Source organism: Drosophila virilis, chromosome 2, assembly GCF_030788295.1.
Source record: "Drosophila virilis strain 15010-1051.87 chromosome 2, Dvir_AGI_RSII-ME, whole genome shotgun sequence".
NCBI classification, from domain to species: Eukaryota; Metazoa; Arthropoda; class Insecta; order Diptera; family Drosophilidae; genus Drosophila; species Drosophila virilis.
In genome coordinates, this window is record NC_091544.1 from 1,950,060 (window position 1) to 1,967,786 (window position 17,727).

General features: G+C 39.6%; 2 protein-coding genes across 6 annotated transcripts; both read right to left on the reverse strand.

The window, feature by feature from the left end:
• Positions 1–4,439: 4,439 nt before the first annotated feature.
• NPFR (Neuropeptide F receptor) lies at positions 4,440–16,849 on the reverse strand. Of its 5 annotated transcripts, XM_015169359.3 has the most exons (6): positions 13,075–13,937; positions 11,388–11,666; positions 7,227–7,731; positions 6,964–7,133; positions 5,811–6,387; positions 4,440–5,738 (listed from the first exon to the last, which is right to left on the reverse strand). In XM_015169359.3, the coding sequence occupies exons 2-6, from the start codon at positions 11,388–11,390 to the stop codon at positions 5,503–5,505; spliced, it is 1,491 nt and encodes a 496-aa protein (XP_015024845.2). In that variant the 5' UTR covers positions 11,391–11,666; positions 13,075–13,937; the 3' UTR covers positions 4,440–5,502. The 5 variants fall into 5 exon arrangements, with proteins under 5 accessions (XP_015024845.2, XP_032294994.1, XP_070063557.1 ...); XM_032439103.2 differs by lacking the exon at positions 13,075–13,937 and adding an exon at positions 16,770–16,849 and having other exon boundaries at positions 4,440–6,387; XM_070207456.1 differs by having other exon boundaries at positions 4,440–6,387; positions 13,551–13,936.
• On the reverse strand, positions 14,286–15,828 carry LOC6635114 (uncharacterized). The gene is made up of 2 exons (XM_002058530.4): positions 14,718–15,828; positions 14,286–14,652 (listed from the first exon to the last, which is right to left on the reverse strand). The coding sequence occupies exons 1-2, from the start codon at positions 15,757–15,759 to the stop codon at positions 14,456–14,458; spliced, it is 1,239 nt and encodes a 412-aa protein (XP_002058566.2). The 5' UTR covers positions 15,760–15,828; the 3' UTR covers positions 14,286–14,455.
• Positions 16,850–17,727: the final 878 nt, after the last annotated feature.

A 17,727-nucleotide genomic window follows, 5' to 3' on the forward strand; every position in this document is an offset into this window, starting at 1 on the left:
CAAAACGACAGAGCTTCCCGCGGAGATATGACGTTCCAAAACGACAGAACTCCCCGCGGAGATATGACGTTCCAAAACGACAGAGCTCCCGCGGAGATATGACGTTCCAAAACGACAGAACTCCCCGCGGAGATATGACGTTCCAAAACGACAGAACTCCCCGGGGAGATATGACGTTCCAAAACGGCAGAACTCCCCGCGGAGATATGACGTTCCAAAACAACAGAACTCCCCGCGGAGATATGACGTTCCAAAACGGCAGAACTCCCCGCGGAGATATGACGTTCCAAAACGACAGAACTCCCCGCGGAGATATGACGTTTCAAAACGATAGAGCTCCTCGCGGAGATATGACGTTCCAAAACGACAGAACTCCGCGCGGAGTTATGACGATCCAACACGACAGAACTACCCGCGGAGATATGACGTTCCAAAACGACAGAACTCCCCGCGGAGATATGACGTTCCAAAACGACAGAACTCTCCGCGGAGATATGACGTTCCAAAACGACAGAGCTCCCCGCGGAGATATGACGTTCCAAAACGACAGAACTCCCCGCGGAGATATGACGTTCCAAAAAGACAGAACTCCCGCGGAGATATGACGTTCCAAAACGACAGAGCTCCCGCGGAGATATGACGTTCCAAAACGACAGAGCTCCCGCGGAGATATGACGTTCCAAAACGACAGAACTCCCCGCGGAGATATGACGTTCCAAAACGACAGAACTCCCCGCGGAGATATGACGTTCCAAAACGACAGAGCTTCCCGCGGAGATATGACGTTCCAAAACGACAGAACTCCCCGCGGAGATATGACGTTCCAAAACGACAGAGCTCCCGCGGAGATATGACGTTCCAAAACGACAGAACTCCCCGCGGAGATATGACGTTCCAAAACGACAGAACTCCCCGCGGAGAGACGACCAAAAAGCAAGGGGTTACATCGCGTTTTTTCCCAAAGTCGGGGTAAGTTCGAATACCAAAACTTTCTTAACGATTTTTTTGAAAATCTCGGGTAACTATAATCTGATTTTAAAATGTTATACTTTTTGAATACGAATATTCAAAAAAAATCATCGAAAATGTTTCGATTTTCGCACCGACCTCGATTTTAAAAAACATCGTGATTATTTGGAAGGTCATATTTTCGCGCGAAGTTATGTCGTTTTGGAACGTCATATCTCCGCGCGAAGCTATTACCCGACAGCTATTACCCGGGGTAGGTTCGAATATCAAAACTTGTTGACGATTTTTTTGAAAATCTCGGGTAACTATAATCTGATTTTAAAATATGATACCTTTTTGAATTCGTACGGATCCCTACTATCATATGGCATTCAAAGAAATTAAAAATTGATGGGTTGGAAAAAGTTGTTGACCAAAAAACGTTTCGTTTTTATAATAACCTTTTTTGATCATTTCTTTAGACTATCTCGGCCAAATAATCTCAGAGTCGAAGCATTCGCCAACCCATACAAGAGACCTCGCTGGGAGGTGTGTAGTCAGAAGGCTCAAGAATAAATCCTTTAGAGACCTCCTCCAACCACGACACAGGAGAAGCACCAGAGCTCACCGACTACCTACGTGACGGTGCAACCAGGATTGGCGAGATACCACCTAAGTTAACGGTTTTGTAATAAAAATGTATGCTTTATTTTGATTCAATACAATAAACATATATAAGTTAAAAAAAACAAACTTTTTTGACGATTTTTTTTTAACTCTCGGGTAAGTATAACCTGTTTTTGAAATATTATACCTTTTTAAATTCGTACGAGGATCCGTAGTTAGGAACTATCATATGGCATTCAAACAAATTAAAAATTGATGGGTTGAAATGAGTTGTTGACCAAAATACGTCGATTTTGAAAAAAATCGTGATGATTTGGAAGGTCATATTTTCGCGGGAAGTTATGTCGTTTTTTAACGTCATATCTCCTCGCGAAGTTATGTCGTTTTGGAACGTCATATCTCCTCGCGAAGCTATTACCCGAGAGCTATTACCCGGGGTAGGTTCGAATATCAAAACTTGTTGATGATTTTTTTCAAAATCTCGAGTAAATATAATCTGATTTTAATATATTATACCTTTTTGAATTCGGACGGATCCCTTCTATCATGTGGCATTCAAACAAATTAAAATTTGATGGGTTAAAATGAGCTGTTGACCAAAATACATTTCGCTTGTAAAAATCAACCTTTTTTGATGATTTTTGGACTATCTCGGCCAAAAAATCTCAGATTTTGGAATTGTCAACTATTTTTGACTCGTAAGGATCAGTACTATCGATTGGCATAAAAATAATAAATATCTAAATTTTGATCCAAATCGACCAAAAAGCAAGGGGTTACATCGCGTTTTTTCCCAAAGTCGGGGTAAGTTCGAATACCAAAACTTTTTTAACGATTTTTTTGAAAATCTCGGGTAACTATAATCTGATTTTAAAATGTTATACTTATTGAATGCGAATATTCAAAAAAAATCATCGAAAAAGTTTCGATTTTCGCACCGACCTCGATTTAAAAAAAAATCGTGATTATTTGGAAGGTCATATTTTCGCGCGAAGTTATGTCGTTTTGGAACGTCATATCTCCGCGCGAAGCTATTACCCGACAGCTATTACCCGGGGTAGGTTCGAATATCAAAACTTGTTGACGATTTTTTTGAAAATCTCGGGTAACTATAATCTGATTTTAAAATATTATACCTTTTTGAATTAGTACGGATCCCTACTATCATATGGCATTCAAAGAAATTAAAAATTGATGGGTTGGAAAAAGTTGTTAACCAAAAAACGTTTCGTTTTAAAAAATCTACCTTTTTTGATCATTTCTTTAGACTATCTCGGCCAAATAATCTCAGAGTCGAAGCATTCGCCAACCCATACAAGAGACCTCGCTGGGAGGTGTGTAGTCAGAAGGCTCAAGAATAGATCCTTTAGAGACCACCTCCAACCACGACACAGGAGAAGCACCAGAGCTCACCGACTACCTACGTGACCTTGCAACCAGGATTGGCGAGATACCACCTAAGTTAACGGTTTTGTAATAAAAATGTATACTATATTTTGATTCACTACAATAAACAAATATAAGTTTAAAAAAAACAAACTTTTTTGACCTTTTTTTTTAACTCTCGGGTAAGTATAACCTGTTTTTGAAATGTTATACCTTTTTAAATTCGTACGAGGATCCGTAGTTAGGAACTATCATATGGCATTCAAACAAATTAAAAATTGATGGGTTGAAATGAGTTGTTGACCAAAATACGTCGATTTTGAAAAAATCGTAATGATTTGGAAGGTCATATTTTCGCGGGAAGTTATGTCGTTTTTTAACGTCATATCTCCTCGCGAAGTTATGTCGTTTTGGAACGTCATATCTCCTCGCGAAGCTATTACCCGAGAGCTATTACCCGGCGTAGGTTCGAATATCAAAACTTGTTGATGATTTTTTTCAAAATCTCGGGTAAATATAATCTGATTTTAATATATTATACCTTTTTGAATTCGTACGGATCCCTACTATCATGTGGCATTCAAACAAATTAAAAATTGATGGGTAAAAATGAGCTGTTGACCAAAATACATTTCGTTTGTAAAAATCAACCTTTTTTAATGATTTTTGGACTATCTCGGCCAAAAAATCTCAGATTTTGGAATTGTCAACTATTTTTGATTCGTAAGGATCAGTACTATCGATTGGCATCAAAATAATAAATATCTAAATTTTGATCCAAATCAACCAAAAAGCAAGTTACATCGCGTTTTTTCCCAAAGTCGGGGTAAGTTCGAATATCAAAACTTTTTTAACGATTTTTTTGAAAATCTCGGGTAACTATAATCTGATTTTAAAATGTTATACTTTTTGAATACGAATATTCAAAAAAAATCATCGAAAAAGTTTCAATTTTCGGACCGACCTCGATTTTAAAAAAAATCGTGATTATTTGCAAGGTCATATTTTCGCGAGAAGTTATGTCGTTTTGGAACGTCATATCTCCGCGCGAAGCTATTACCCGACAGCTATTACCCGGGGTAGGTTCGAATATCAAAACTTGTTGACGATTTTTTTGAAAATCTCGGGTAACTATAATCTGATTTTAAAATGTTATACTTTTTGAATGCGAATATTCAAAAAAAATCATCGAAAAAGTTTCGATTTTCGCACCGACCTCGATTTTAAAAAAAATCGTGATTATTTGGAAGGTCATATTTTCGCGCGAAGTTATGTCGTTTTGGAACGTCATATCTCCGCGCGAAGCTTATACCCGAGAGCTATTACCCGGGGTAGGTTCGAATATCAAAACTTGTTGATGATTTTTTTTTGTACATCTAAGATTTTGGAATTTTATACATTTGTATAAACATAATAGAAAAAAAGTGCTTGCAACAATTAGTTATTAAATCATTTATTTATTAATTAATAAGTTTATATACGGTTATAAGTTTATTTACGGTTGCTTTATAGCAAACATCGGTACTTATTATCGTAGAGCTTAGCTGAGATTGTTATTAATAGACACGTAATTAGAACTATGGACACATTTTATGTTACATAAATCAATATTGTATGCTTAAGTTTAGGTATTTATGTTGATAATATGGAAATAGGTTCATTAGCGAAATACTTACAAAGCCTTAAAGTTAAGAAGCGTTAATAGGAACAAAGTGGAACATTTACTTAAATAAATGTATATATGTATATGGATCTACTAATACTTATAACTGAAGAGTTGTGTGTGTATCAATTACCCGAAATTTAATTGAAGGGCTCATTCAATTAAATCACAGTATTTGATGAAACTTAAGCCAAGCGTATGTGTATATATGAATGAATCGTAATTGTAATTGTAATCATAATTGTTATAGTAGATACATTATGTTTAGATACATCTGGCTGTAGCTCATAACTATCCCGCCTAGACTTAAATATAACTCAGCTTTGCTTTCAATCAGTCAACACATATTCGTTATTTCTTAACTATATGTTAATTTTAAATAAAAAAAATCAATTTTCATGTTTTATGTTTTGTATTTAATTGCAGCCGCTCCTTGACTCCGATGCATAGAGAGTTCAAGAGTTCAGCTGGCATTGTGCCTAGGGGGAGGGGGATTGGGAATGCAATGCAAATTGGCAATCTAGTATTGTTGCAAACTGTAATAGTGCACAAATATTGAAATACTTTTGTGTGTGCAAAATGCCAAATGGACTCTCCAAAAAACCACATCGAATGAACTTTTGCTTACTTTCGACTTAATAAATGAAAATAATGCTACAAATGCATGCAGCTGCTTTTGGCATTAAATGGCAATTTTTGGATGTCTTGCATGCAAATTTACTTAGTCCCGGCGTGGGCAGCAAAATCTTGTAATCTTCTTCATTAATATACATATAGAGAGATATATATAAACCGTATATGTATGGACAACACTGAGATAGAGACGGGTGGGGTGTTTTAGACAGAGGTTAAGTGTGATTGGGTTCTGGTAATTGGCTTTAACGCGGCACCAGCGTGGTCATCTCTGAGGGCATGGGGCTCTCGGTGAGGGCAACAGATTCCGTGACGGCGCTGCGCGTTCCATTAACCGTGTGTCTTGTGTTAAATTCGGTGGCCGCAATGCTCATGCCGCCGAGGCAATCACCATCGGAGGCGCCACGTTGGACGCTGTTGCCCAGGAGCTGGAGCTCGTGTTTGCGACGTCGACGCGCTGCCGCTGCCTGCATGTTGCTGCCTGTCGTGTGACCATGGAGAGCAACATTAGTGGATTCAGTGGAACGACACAAGAGTTCTTGAAATTCTTTACGGAAGTTATCGTTGAGCCATCCATACAACAGCGGATTCGAGCAGGCCGAGCTCATGCCAATCATGTGGCAAATGGCATATGCCACAAGCATTCTCTGCGTCACGGCCGATGGATGCTGCAGATCCGCATACAAATTGAAAAAGTTCAGTGGCAGCCACGAGACCCCAAAGATGATCGCAATGCTAATTAACAGCCGATTCGTGCGCTTCATGCGTCTGCCCCGCTCCACTTTTCGCTGCGACGAGCTCTGCACCGTGACCACAGTAATCCGGCTTTTCAGCTTGTTGTAGATGCCAAAGTAGGCCACCGACACGATCAGTATGGGCACCAGATACTGTACGCACAGCGAAAAGATCGAGTAGTAGAAACGGCCATCGCTCAGCGGCCAGTCCTCGATGCAGTACGATATCCTGTGCGGCACACCCAGCCTTTGCAGCACTGGTGGCATGTCCATGCTGATCAGCTGCTTGTAGATGAACAGGGGCGAGGCTAGTGTCAGGGCTAGTATCCATATTCCTGCTAGAATGGCGACGGCTCCCACAAACTGCAGGCTGTCCCGCGTGGGATAGACAATCACCTGGTGCAGGGGCAATAATTTTGTGCACAAATGGCAACTTTAGTAATTAAATAGGCTGCATTCAATACCTAACTTATTTCTTTTTATAAACAATGATATTAAATTTTAGCTATTTTTTAAATACTTTAACCAGTTTCAAATCAAGCAAGTCAGCACCTACTTTAATTACCCTAGCATATGACTCTATCACCTTTCATCAATCCTAAGACCGAACTATTCTAAGCCACAAAAATCCAGTTTATTATGCTAATCCAAAGCTGACAAGCCATATAAGTAGAATACAAATTTTATTGTCTATTCATTTTAGCCACAAATATGAACCCTATTTTTTTTTTTTTTTTTGAATTTGTAAAGCAGTTAAGGAAAGTGTTAATAAAAATAGTGGCATAATCTTTTTAAGCATCATCAGTTTTACAATTGTGGCTCGCAACATTTGGCGCCGAATCGCTTTATTTCACGCAATTTGACTTTTGATTAGAACAGACGACACCCTCCAAAGGCCCTTTATCGATTTTCGCTGGCTGTCATAACAGTTAAAAATCATGATGGTTAACGTGCAGCGTGTGTTCTACTAACCTGATATCTGTCGAAGGCGATGGCTGTTATGGATATGGTCGATACGAATATGCTGAGCGCCTGCAGCGTGGCAATCGTTTTGCACAGGACGGCGCAGGAGCCGTATGGCCAGAATTTTGAAAGGATTTCCATTAGTGTTAACGGCATGGTAACTAGGCACAAGAGCAGGTCTGCGAATGGCCAACGAGCACATGCCATAAATGTCAATTCAACGTCAAACTACACTTACACACACACACACACAGACACAAGCCCCAACTCACCCGATATGGCCAGATTGAGGATGAAGAGGTTGCGGGCGGTGCGCATGATTGGTTTACGCACCACAGCAATGACCACCATTATGTTGCCCATGGCTCCGAACACAATCAGCACGCTGTACATGGCGATTAGCAGATGGTACCAGGGACTCTCGATGGCACGGTTATGCAGATACTGATCCATCAGCACCGGATCCATGTCCGCGGGCATAAAGTTGCTCTCGTTGTTTGTGCTGTTCAATAGCAAAATTGTCATGTTGCTGTGGCTAATGTTGTTGCTGCTGCTATTGCTGTTGCTGCTGTTGTTGATGTTGTTGCTGATGCTGTTGCTGATGCTGCTGCTGCTGCTGCTGCTGACATCGCCTGTGTGTAGCGAGGGAAAATTTGCCAAGTGCCGGCGTTCCCCAATCAGATCAAAATTGCTGTTTCTCGCAATCGCTTTAAATATCTCCGCTGAGCTTTCGAATTGCGGCAATGTTCCAAATTCAGTGCGATTCATGGCGATTATCTGTTGAGAAATAAAACTGTCTTTGAATCAGATTTTACTTTACCCACAATAAAAAGGAGAGAAAGAAATAGTAAGAGCACGTTTGACGGGAGTAACCTACTAGGATATACCCTAGTACCAGTGCCGAGCAGGCTTTGCAAAAATACTCCCCTTCTTCTACACATTCATAGACAACAACACATATACGCAGGGTATGCACCTTATGTGCTTCTCCTTTTTAATCTTTATATGAGTAACTACGGTATTTATGTCCGAACTTTATAAAAATTTCAGAGCAACAAATTGTTAATAAATTATGTTAAAATAAAAAAGCACACCGCTTTAGCTCCACAAATAAGTTCTTTTGTTTTTGAATTGAGTTGGGAACTGGGGAAGGTATCAAAAGGTATTGCTTTTATGTAAACGAGGCAAGTTCTGAGGCAGTTGAAATAAACTTGATCTATTCGTTATATGGCTTTTATAGTCGCTGCGATCAATATACTTTATGGGTAGGGAGAAGCCTCCTTCTGCCTGTTACATCATCATTATCAGTATACCCTTTCTACAAGCTTTCAACGGGTTTAGGGTATCAGGACAAAAGGGATTCGTTGGCATTGCGTGTGTCTTAAACGTGATTTAAGTGCTGGTCCAAACGCACACGCCACACATGCTCCCAATTGGCGCAACTCCATGAACAGGACCTTAGAATTTGCCTAAAAATAAACGGCAATAACTATTCCCGAACACGTGCAGTGCCAGCCGCTAGGCTTATGCCAAAACTTTCACTGTCTATTGCTTTTTGGCATGCTTTTGAGTTTTGATGCCAGAGGCTTACAAACTCCATAAAACTTTGCTGTTTTTATGGTAAAAGTAAAAGTAGAAGTAAGCACTTTTTGATAAAGAACTTTATATTACAATAAACAAAAAATCACAAATAAAATGGCATTTTTTGCTTCTTACAGCTGGATTTATTTGCCTGTTCCTGGCAGATTCTTGCATTTGTTCACAACTTTTTGTAAATCTATAATTTTTACTATATTTATAAATATAATGAACATAGTTGAGACATCAGAGCAAAGCATGAGAAAAATGTTTTTAATTAAAAAAGTTTCGCTTTGCGAATGAAGGAAAAATAAAGCCTGAAATGATTTTTTCATATAGCTTCCCCCAGTGGCCAGTGTTCAATAATCTGCATTAAATTTATGCAGAAAACAAAACGGAAAATATGTAAAATGTGGCCGCAGCTAAAATACTCTGAATGTTGCTAAATTTTAACTATGTTAATTATGAAATTCTTGTGAAAAACTTTTCACCCGGTAACTATTGCAATAGATTCAAGCTCGCCCGCAAAATGGGAAAACTCTCTAATGTGTTTCGTATACTTTAATGGATCCAGCTATAAAAAAGGGCATTAAGAATCGTTAATGGCCATTATTGGCGTTTCCCAGCTACGCGTGATTTTATAATTAGCTCTGGACTTCTAGAAAATCGTTCGCAGCTCTGTTTACATGATTTGCTTCGTAATTTATGCAACGCCTCCTCATTGACAGGCCAACTAAACCTCTGTTTAAATTTAAAGTCAAGTTTAGAAGCTTGTGAAACACAAATAATAACTTCTTTCAGAGCGTTGCCAGGTCCCTTACAAGCCGAAGCAGTCCTAATGAGAAATGAGGGGGCAGAAACTGCCTCAATTATTTGGAATGTTATTTTTACGCAATGGGGCGCATCTCTTTTATATCGAGAGACAGGCCGACATTCGATTTGTACTCGGGTTATAAATGACGACAATTGCTTAAGATAATTGCGTTATTTTATGCAGCAGATGGGCGCGTACTTATCAATGTCAATAAAGCGAGGCAATCCAAATAGAGGTTGAGATGTGTAGCAGCAGCACATTATTCAGATTCCCTAAAGTATGCAGCACAATCGGTTGGTGCGATTAATGTGTTGCCCATAAATCAAGAGAGGGTCGCACCTTGTCGCACCAGACGCTGCTCGGGGGACTTAAAACATCCCAAAAGAGTTAATGTGGACACATGTTTCTAATCGTTGCTCATCTGCTGTGTGACTTAAATATTGATTTTGAATTTCCCGTTGGGTTGAGCTGATGACAAAATGCACACAAACTTGCCAAATAAATGCAATTCAAAGTTTGCAAATGTAAATTGACAAATGTTTTTCTCTGCATCGACCACAAAACTTTGTCTTTGGACACATTCAAGTAAGAGATTTATAGTGTACGGGTGTAATAGATACGCAAGTATAAAATATTTATTAACAAGTGCTAAAACTTCTCAAAAAGGTAGATAACAATAAACAAAGTTTTTTTTTTTTTTAAAAAAGTTTGACCAATTGCGTGTTTTGTTTCGGGGGAACAAGCACGGCCTGTTTGTCATTTCGTGAGAATCACTGAGAAGGGCGAATGAGTACAAATTGAGTTTTCATGTCAGGGAAAGCGCTTCAAGTTCTTGCATGGAATTTATTACAGTTTTCTTTGGTTATTTTCTTTGTAGCCATATATATCTCATTGGAGCGTTGGCGAAATGACTTTTTCAGAAAGTTGACGACAAGAAAATTATGTAAAGTAGCCTCAAGTTCATAGAACTTGTCATGTTTCACTGCGTGGGTGTATTTGCGTTCTCGCCCAGCTACATTTGCACATTAAGCTGCGTGATAAAGATATTAAATGCCATGGCTAAGAAAAAAAAAAAAAAAACCCCAAAACGGCTTTTAACCCATTTTTCTTTTGCAACTTTTCCATTTTTGGCTCAGCCACTTTTGTGATTTATTTGTGCTCGTGCCGCTGTCAGGTGGCTGTGCTGCAGGGCGGGTCTCCTTGCCTTTCGATGCTATTTCTATTGCTAGATGACTTTTATGGCCGTTTACAGAAAACGACGGAGCTTAAGATCTTAGGCGTTACACATGAAAAATGTCTCAATTTTTCATAGGCAATGTTACAAATTCATTCGTGTAGCTACAACACTTAAACTGATTCGATTTATTAATGGGTTGCGGACGAGCGGACGAGCGTACGAGTTGCACAACAGCAAGGGAGAATCTATTTGAGGATATTATTAAATAAATGTTTTCTGAAGCAATTAATTCGCTCGGGGGTCAAGCGCTGGTATAACAATGCGAATTGGCAAATTGGATTTCGGCCAATATTCAACCCCGTTTTGTGCTTGCAAAAGAAAAACAAAAACAAATTAAAAATCGTTTAACCGAGCTAAAATATTGCAAATCAATGCACAGGCCTGAAATAATATCAACCAAAATTGACGCACAGCCACATTTTATGGTCGGACCGGACCCCTTTTTGCTCTCAGTTCATTAAATTGAACTCAACTCGAAGAGATATAATTAAATTTAGAGCAGTACGTGCTGCTGTTCATCTGTCAGGCACAGTCAGTTTATAAGAGGCTCTATAAATGTAAAATGAAACGATGCCAACTGCCATATGGCCAAGTATGTTGGGATGCGCCATCAAGAATCACAACAGAGCCAGCCAAACAAATAAATTACCCAGCAAGTGGAAACTTTTTGTTTCTTGTTTAAAAGCGCAAAACGACAAAGTTGAGGACTAACGTAATTTTACTGCGAGTTAACATCTCATTTGGGAAGGTTTCTTGGCACAGCAACGAGTCACTTTCAAGTATTTATATTGCAATCAGACTTACCATGTCTCGACCCTGATTATGTGGCCCCTTTGCCTCCAGCTATGTGTCGCACTTATTGTTCTCTTGTTTTCCCTTGTTAGTAGCTATAACTAAGTATCTGTAACTGTCTCTGTAGTTATAGCACTTGCTGTTCATTCATTCAACGTGCAGCATGAAATGCACTCATGGGACTTTACTTATATGAAGTTGTTGTTGCTGTTGTTGTTGTTGTTGTTGATGCTGCAGCAGAGTCCTTATGCCTTTTTTCCTTAATCCTTGTCACACAATATTTTAGTTCAACTGCAAGACACAGAATGGCACTTGTGTTGCGAATAAATTTATATCAAACATTCCAAATAAATCCTTGCACTTTGGCAGCATATGCGAGACTTAGGACTTCAGTACACTAGTCAGAAGACTTCGCATATGTACTACTACATATATATTAAATAACTTTAGCTTTAGGTTTCCACACTTTTACTTTCCAGCTGCTCCCGCAGGCAAAAGCAGCCAGCGCCTTGCATATACATTTATTTGCATATTTTATTGCATACATTCATCTGCGCATTTTATTCGCACTACCTACTCATGTCTGTCTGCCTGGCTGCACCGCTGACTGGCAGATCGGGAAAATTTGCTGCCAGCCAGCACCAATTTAACAAACTGGAAAACGCGTTGCTTCAAATGTCAGACTAAATTAAAATTACTTACATCAGCTCAGCAAGAAGAGGACGATAAACCAATTTAAAACCTGACAGACTTCCAACTTTTCATATTCAAATTTGCATGCAATTATTTCAGCACAGTGTCGATTAACAGCAGCGTTTTTTAACGTACCTACTTTCTGCCCTGTGCTCAAATAACATATAAAATAAAAAAACTGAAAAGGGTATGTTAAAGTTGGGCCAATGCACAAATCAGCCTTAAACTAACAAAGAGTATTTCTGGAAGCCAAATATCATTCGGTTTAAGCTTCTTAAGCCTAGTTTTCCTCATCCATAAGCTCAGGTTTTAGTTGAAACCTTGTTATATATATTTTCATAATCTTCATTAAACAATTAAAATTGTAAAATTTGTAGCTGCACGTTTAACTACAAACGGCTCTTTTGATCTACGCCCATAATTGGCATCTAAGGTTCACTTGTTTTTTAGTTAATTAAATTGGTTTCAAGGTTCGGGAAATAATATAGAACTAAATTGGAACTGCAAACCTGGTTATTGTAAAACTTTCAAATGCCTGTCCAAAAAATAGTTTTAAGCTACTTAAAAAAATTGACTAAATCTAAATTGATTAAATACGGACTTAAAGTATTTGGAAACCAAAATCCGATTTTTCTAGTGCTTTACTTAAATCTATTTGTTTCTGCACCACTTCAAAGGCAATTTTCCTGTCCATACACAGACTTCAAACACATCCAAACATTTTCTGAGGAACTTTTTAATGGTGCGAAAGTTAATTGAATATGATGTTTTTATTAATGCAGCCGAGTAAATGCACATTAATATCAGAATTTAAAGATCTTGTGTTTATTCACATTTCATTGCCCAATTAGTTTTTTGTGTGCTTAAAAGCATTTTATATTTTGCGCTTTGTTCGATTTTCATAATTTTTTTGCGTGACCAAAATGCTTTTAGTTCTCACTTAAACGGATTTCCGCTCTTCATTTCCGCAAATCCACATTAACCAAATATTAAACCGCCCGCTTACACTTTATTTTTCCTTTATTCGGCGAAACTTAGCATTCTGCACAAATTCCGGCACTCAAATTTTATTCCGCTTGAGTTACAACTTCCTTTTGAGATTTATTTTCTTGTATTTTATTATTTTTATTATGTTGTGCACTTTCCACTATTTTCCCAAAGCGAACAGATAGTTTGAATCGTAATGATGAGGTTTGTCTGCCGCACACGTCGCCTCGCATTACGCCAGATTCCAAATTTGATTACACACTTGGCACTTGGCACTTGGCACTTGGGCAGAACGAATACAGAGATTCGAATACACAGACCGTATTCACAATTCAAATTCACAATTTGGAAGTGTGGCGTCCGGCACGCTATTAGCCAATATTCGCGTACCAGTTGAGGGGGATTCTATGAAAATTTCACGCCTTCAACGTTTTTAATGGCGACGCACGTAAAAACAAACAAGAAAAACATTTTCCACACATTTTCTGTTGTTACCTTTTAATTTGCAAAATGATTTTCCAACTGCGAACATAGTTCGCCGCATCAAAACATTTTATGAATATTCAGCATTTTGCATATTTAATTTATTTTTATTTATTTAAGTTTTTCGGTTTTTTTTTTTTTGTTTTTTAGTTTATTTTTTGCTATTTGTTTAGCTTAATTTTGAAATTGTTTGGAGCACTTTTTATTATAACTTGAGTGTGCGGCAAGCGTTTTATTCATTTCATTTGAGATTTGACGATCCCGATAACTCGGCGCGTTAACAGCCGGCGACCATCTGTTGGCTTTTAGCGCACAGCCCTAACTTTTATAGTCTTGGCCCTAAAGCAATTCGCCAGCACCAAGGAGCGCTCGTTGCGTATACGCTGCGTGAGCCCGAAGTTGCAACTGAACGGGCCGCGCACACAGCCAGCTCAAAGGCGAATGCTTTCCATTTTGTTTGGCCCAACAGCTGTCCGGAGCTTTCTTATCACTGCTGCTTGGGGTTGGAGCTGCCCAAAAAAGCTGTCAGCGCTTGTGGGGCACAGTGGGGCAGAAGCTTTTAAAGATAACATCAAATATTATTTGAACAACAAATATTATTGCTGTTATTATTATCATTACTATTATTGTTATTATTATTATTATTAATTTTTTATTATTATAATTATAATTGATAATTACTATTATTATTATTTTTATTATTATTAATATAATACAGATTTTATGAAAAAAAAAAATGAAAAATATATATCTTGCAAAAATGATGCCTTTTACACTAAAAAAAAAAAAGAATATATATGCATAAAATTTTACACAAAATATGTCACAATTGGGTACATCACAAGACGGGGTCGATTATGAAGTCAAATATTTTTTAGTGAGCTTTCACGAGGAGAAAGGCAGGCATTTATTTAATTTTACTGCTCATCGAGCAGCCCCTTGGCATCGAATATGGGCAGCAAATGGGCTACAATGCTCTGGGCCCTGTCACTCTCGTATACCGAGTCCTGAAAACTAATCGCCTCCGCTGTGTCCTGATAAAGCTTACAAAAGTCCGGAGATTCATCGCCAGCATATATCATCAGAGGTTGAAAAACCAAAGCTATTACAACGCCTAGAATATGTAAAAGAGTCTGTGTAAGGAACAGATTCCCAATTGTGTACTAGACAAAGAGTTACATAGAAATCTGCGGCGCTCGAATTGCAGCTGGAACTCCAGAAGGCTAGGTAGCTTGCCCTCGTAGTGGAACTGGCCCAGGATGCGCTTGAGTTCATAAAAATAATATTGCACCAGCTCTGTTTCCCTGGCCAGCACATCCACCTGCAGCGAGGTGCTGAAGAAGTAATGCAGATCCAGAATCGGAGAGGTGCGTGTGCTGAACTGAAAGTCTATGGGCACCACAGTGGTTGGCTGGCCCTTCCCGTCGTACTGGAACATAATATTGGTAGTCCAGCAGTCGCCGTGGGTCAGCGTCTGGAAATCGTCTTCGTTCACATCGAAGGCACGTGCGCCATACTCCATGAGATTGTCCAATAGACGCGTTAGCTTGGCGTGGTACCGCGGCTTCAGCTTGGGCTGCGTCTGGACGTAGCGGATGAGTCCCCGGAAGAGGCACGTGAAGAGCGTGGCGTAGCCCTTGGGGCCACGAGTAAAGAAACTGGTTTGAAAACGCCTGGACAGCAGCTCGGGATGTCGTTGCTTCAGCACCAAGGCGGCGGCATGATACTTGGCCAGCATTTGCAGCGTGATGTGAGTGTGGACCAGATCCAGTTGCTGCACACGATTGGCATTTCTATACTCGAGCAGCGTCAAGTCCTCCAGCAACATGATGCCCTGCTCCCGGTCGATGCACACGGCATCTGCATGCAGTTTATCCCCGATGCCCACCTCGCGCAGCAGCTGCGTCATCCTGGGCAGAATGTGCTCATACATGTCCATCTCGCGTGCGTACACATCGTATTCCGCAAAGAGGCCCGCCTGTGGCGCATCTTTGGGGCACCCCTCCTTCAGCAGATAGGTGCGCTGCAGCGCTGCCCCACCCGTCGCCGCCTCGAGCTCCACATGAATGCGCGTCACGATGCCCACATAATTCTCACCCTTGCCCGTGGCCGCATTGGACCACAGCTTGAGCACATTTAGCTGCGGATCCTGGTGGAAAGCGCGAAGCTGCGACTGCATGTAGTCCTTCGTAAGCCAAGTGGGCAACTCGCAGATCTGCATCTTGTTATGCTTTTAGCTACTCTCAGTTGGGTTGCCTTTGGTTGATGCTCGCGAACTGAAACGCAGCAAGACTGCGCTCCACCTGATACTTATAATGACAGTCCAAGGTGCTTATCTAGCACAGCACGTCACCTCGCTGTGGGAACGCATCTTGACATTACGTAGCACCCTCTAAATGGCGGCGCTAATGTCAATTACCTATCTATATGACCTGTCGTATAGACAAAACGTATAAACAAACTAAAGTCAACAATGAAGTGAGCTCTAGACGGCAATGCACGACTGGGATATCCCATAATCTTCGCGTCGAACTACCCTCACAAATGTAGCTTAATGCATCTAACTCTTAAAGTTTTAATGTGGTACTCGAGTCTCTAAATCGATTTTGATATGTATTAATAAAATGGTTCAAGATACCGACAAAAAAAAAGATATCGACGTATTCCCACAGACGAACAGACCGACTTGGCTAGATCGACTCAGCTCGATCGGCCTGATCAAGAGTATATATTATATTTGCTTAATGGGTTCGAAATGCCTTCTTCGGCCTTTTATACGCATTTTCATCCAAACACTAAACCCTGATCGGCCTGATCACGACTGCATGATTTTGCAGTTATTTGCAGTTTGTTATTTAATTAAATGAAAATACATATTTAATGAATTTGCCCTCACGCTCGAGAAACTGACCAAATAGATGCCATAATTAGCATATAGCGCGGCAAATTACCTAAGGTCTAATTACACAGATTAGATAAATATAGTCAGTCCAAGTTGGCAAAACCATTTATCTTAGATTGTAAAAGTTATCTATCTGAACTTCAAATGTACAGAGAAAAGAGAGAAAAAAACAATTGAGAAAGAGTATAGGAATACAGAGTAAAAAAAAACGACTAAGGAAGAGAAACTAAAGTATCTCTTGATATATACAAACATTTTTTGACTGGTAGGGGCAGAGAGGCAAGGTGTAGAAAGGTATGAGTGGGGGATCCATGAATATGTCGACTCACCTGGATGGATTATGCATTTAATAATATAAGCACCAACATATGTTGCTAAATTAATCCGAGAATATTCATTTATACATATCGCCCTAATTCCTTTCGACCAAAAATTGTGTATAAGAATTTGTCCGAATGCCTGGAAAACATTAAAAATATTGTTTCAGATTAATATTATCTTATCATAATACTTAATATTTTTATATCCAAAAAAATCAAGAAAATAAATTTGAACTCAACTAAGAAAGCGAATGTTACCTAAATATGGACTTGATTTACATGCTGTCATTTTAATTCTATTCGCAAAAAAAAATATACTTTGGAATCATTTTTGACATTGCCTTTTTTGCCAATTGCTTTTTAAGAATATATCTGAAATTAAACATAATATTACTTGAGTATTGATATTAGACGAACGCATTTCCTTGCCGAGCCTTGGTAACAGCCGCTGTCATAAATTTAGCCGCTGCTCGGAATCATTTAACACGTGGGCCAGCTCCGACGGGGGGCTTATCATTTGTGTTTGCGGGCCGCTTAACTGCGCAGCTTTTGATGGGGGCCATAAATGGGCGCAAACAGAACAGAAGTAGGAGATATTGGCTAGCCGCGAACGAGCGCTCGTCATCCAATCGATGGCAGCAGCAGCAGCAGCAGCAGCAGAAAGAGGAGCAGCAGCAGGAAAAGCGCCTTCTAAATCATATTTGCTTAACTAAACCATTTACACATGTACTGAGATAGCGTCGAAGCAGGCTGTTGGCCTGTTGGGCTGCAACTTTTATATATTTATACAAATGATATAAACATATTGATTTTGGCCCTGGTGCGTAGTTGGCTGGCCAAACAATTAGAGCAGAGTCTTCGGCGGCCACTTTTTCGGCAGCCAAAGCAAATTGTTTGGTAAACAAAAGCGTGCCGCTGATAAGACTAAGGTAAACACACGCAAAGCACCGCCGCACCACCGCACCAC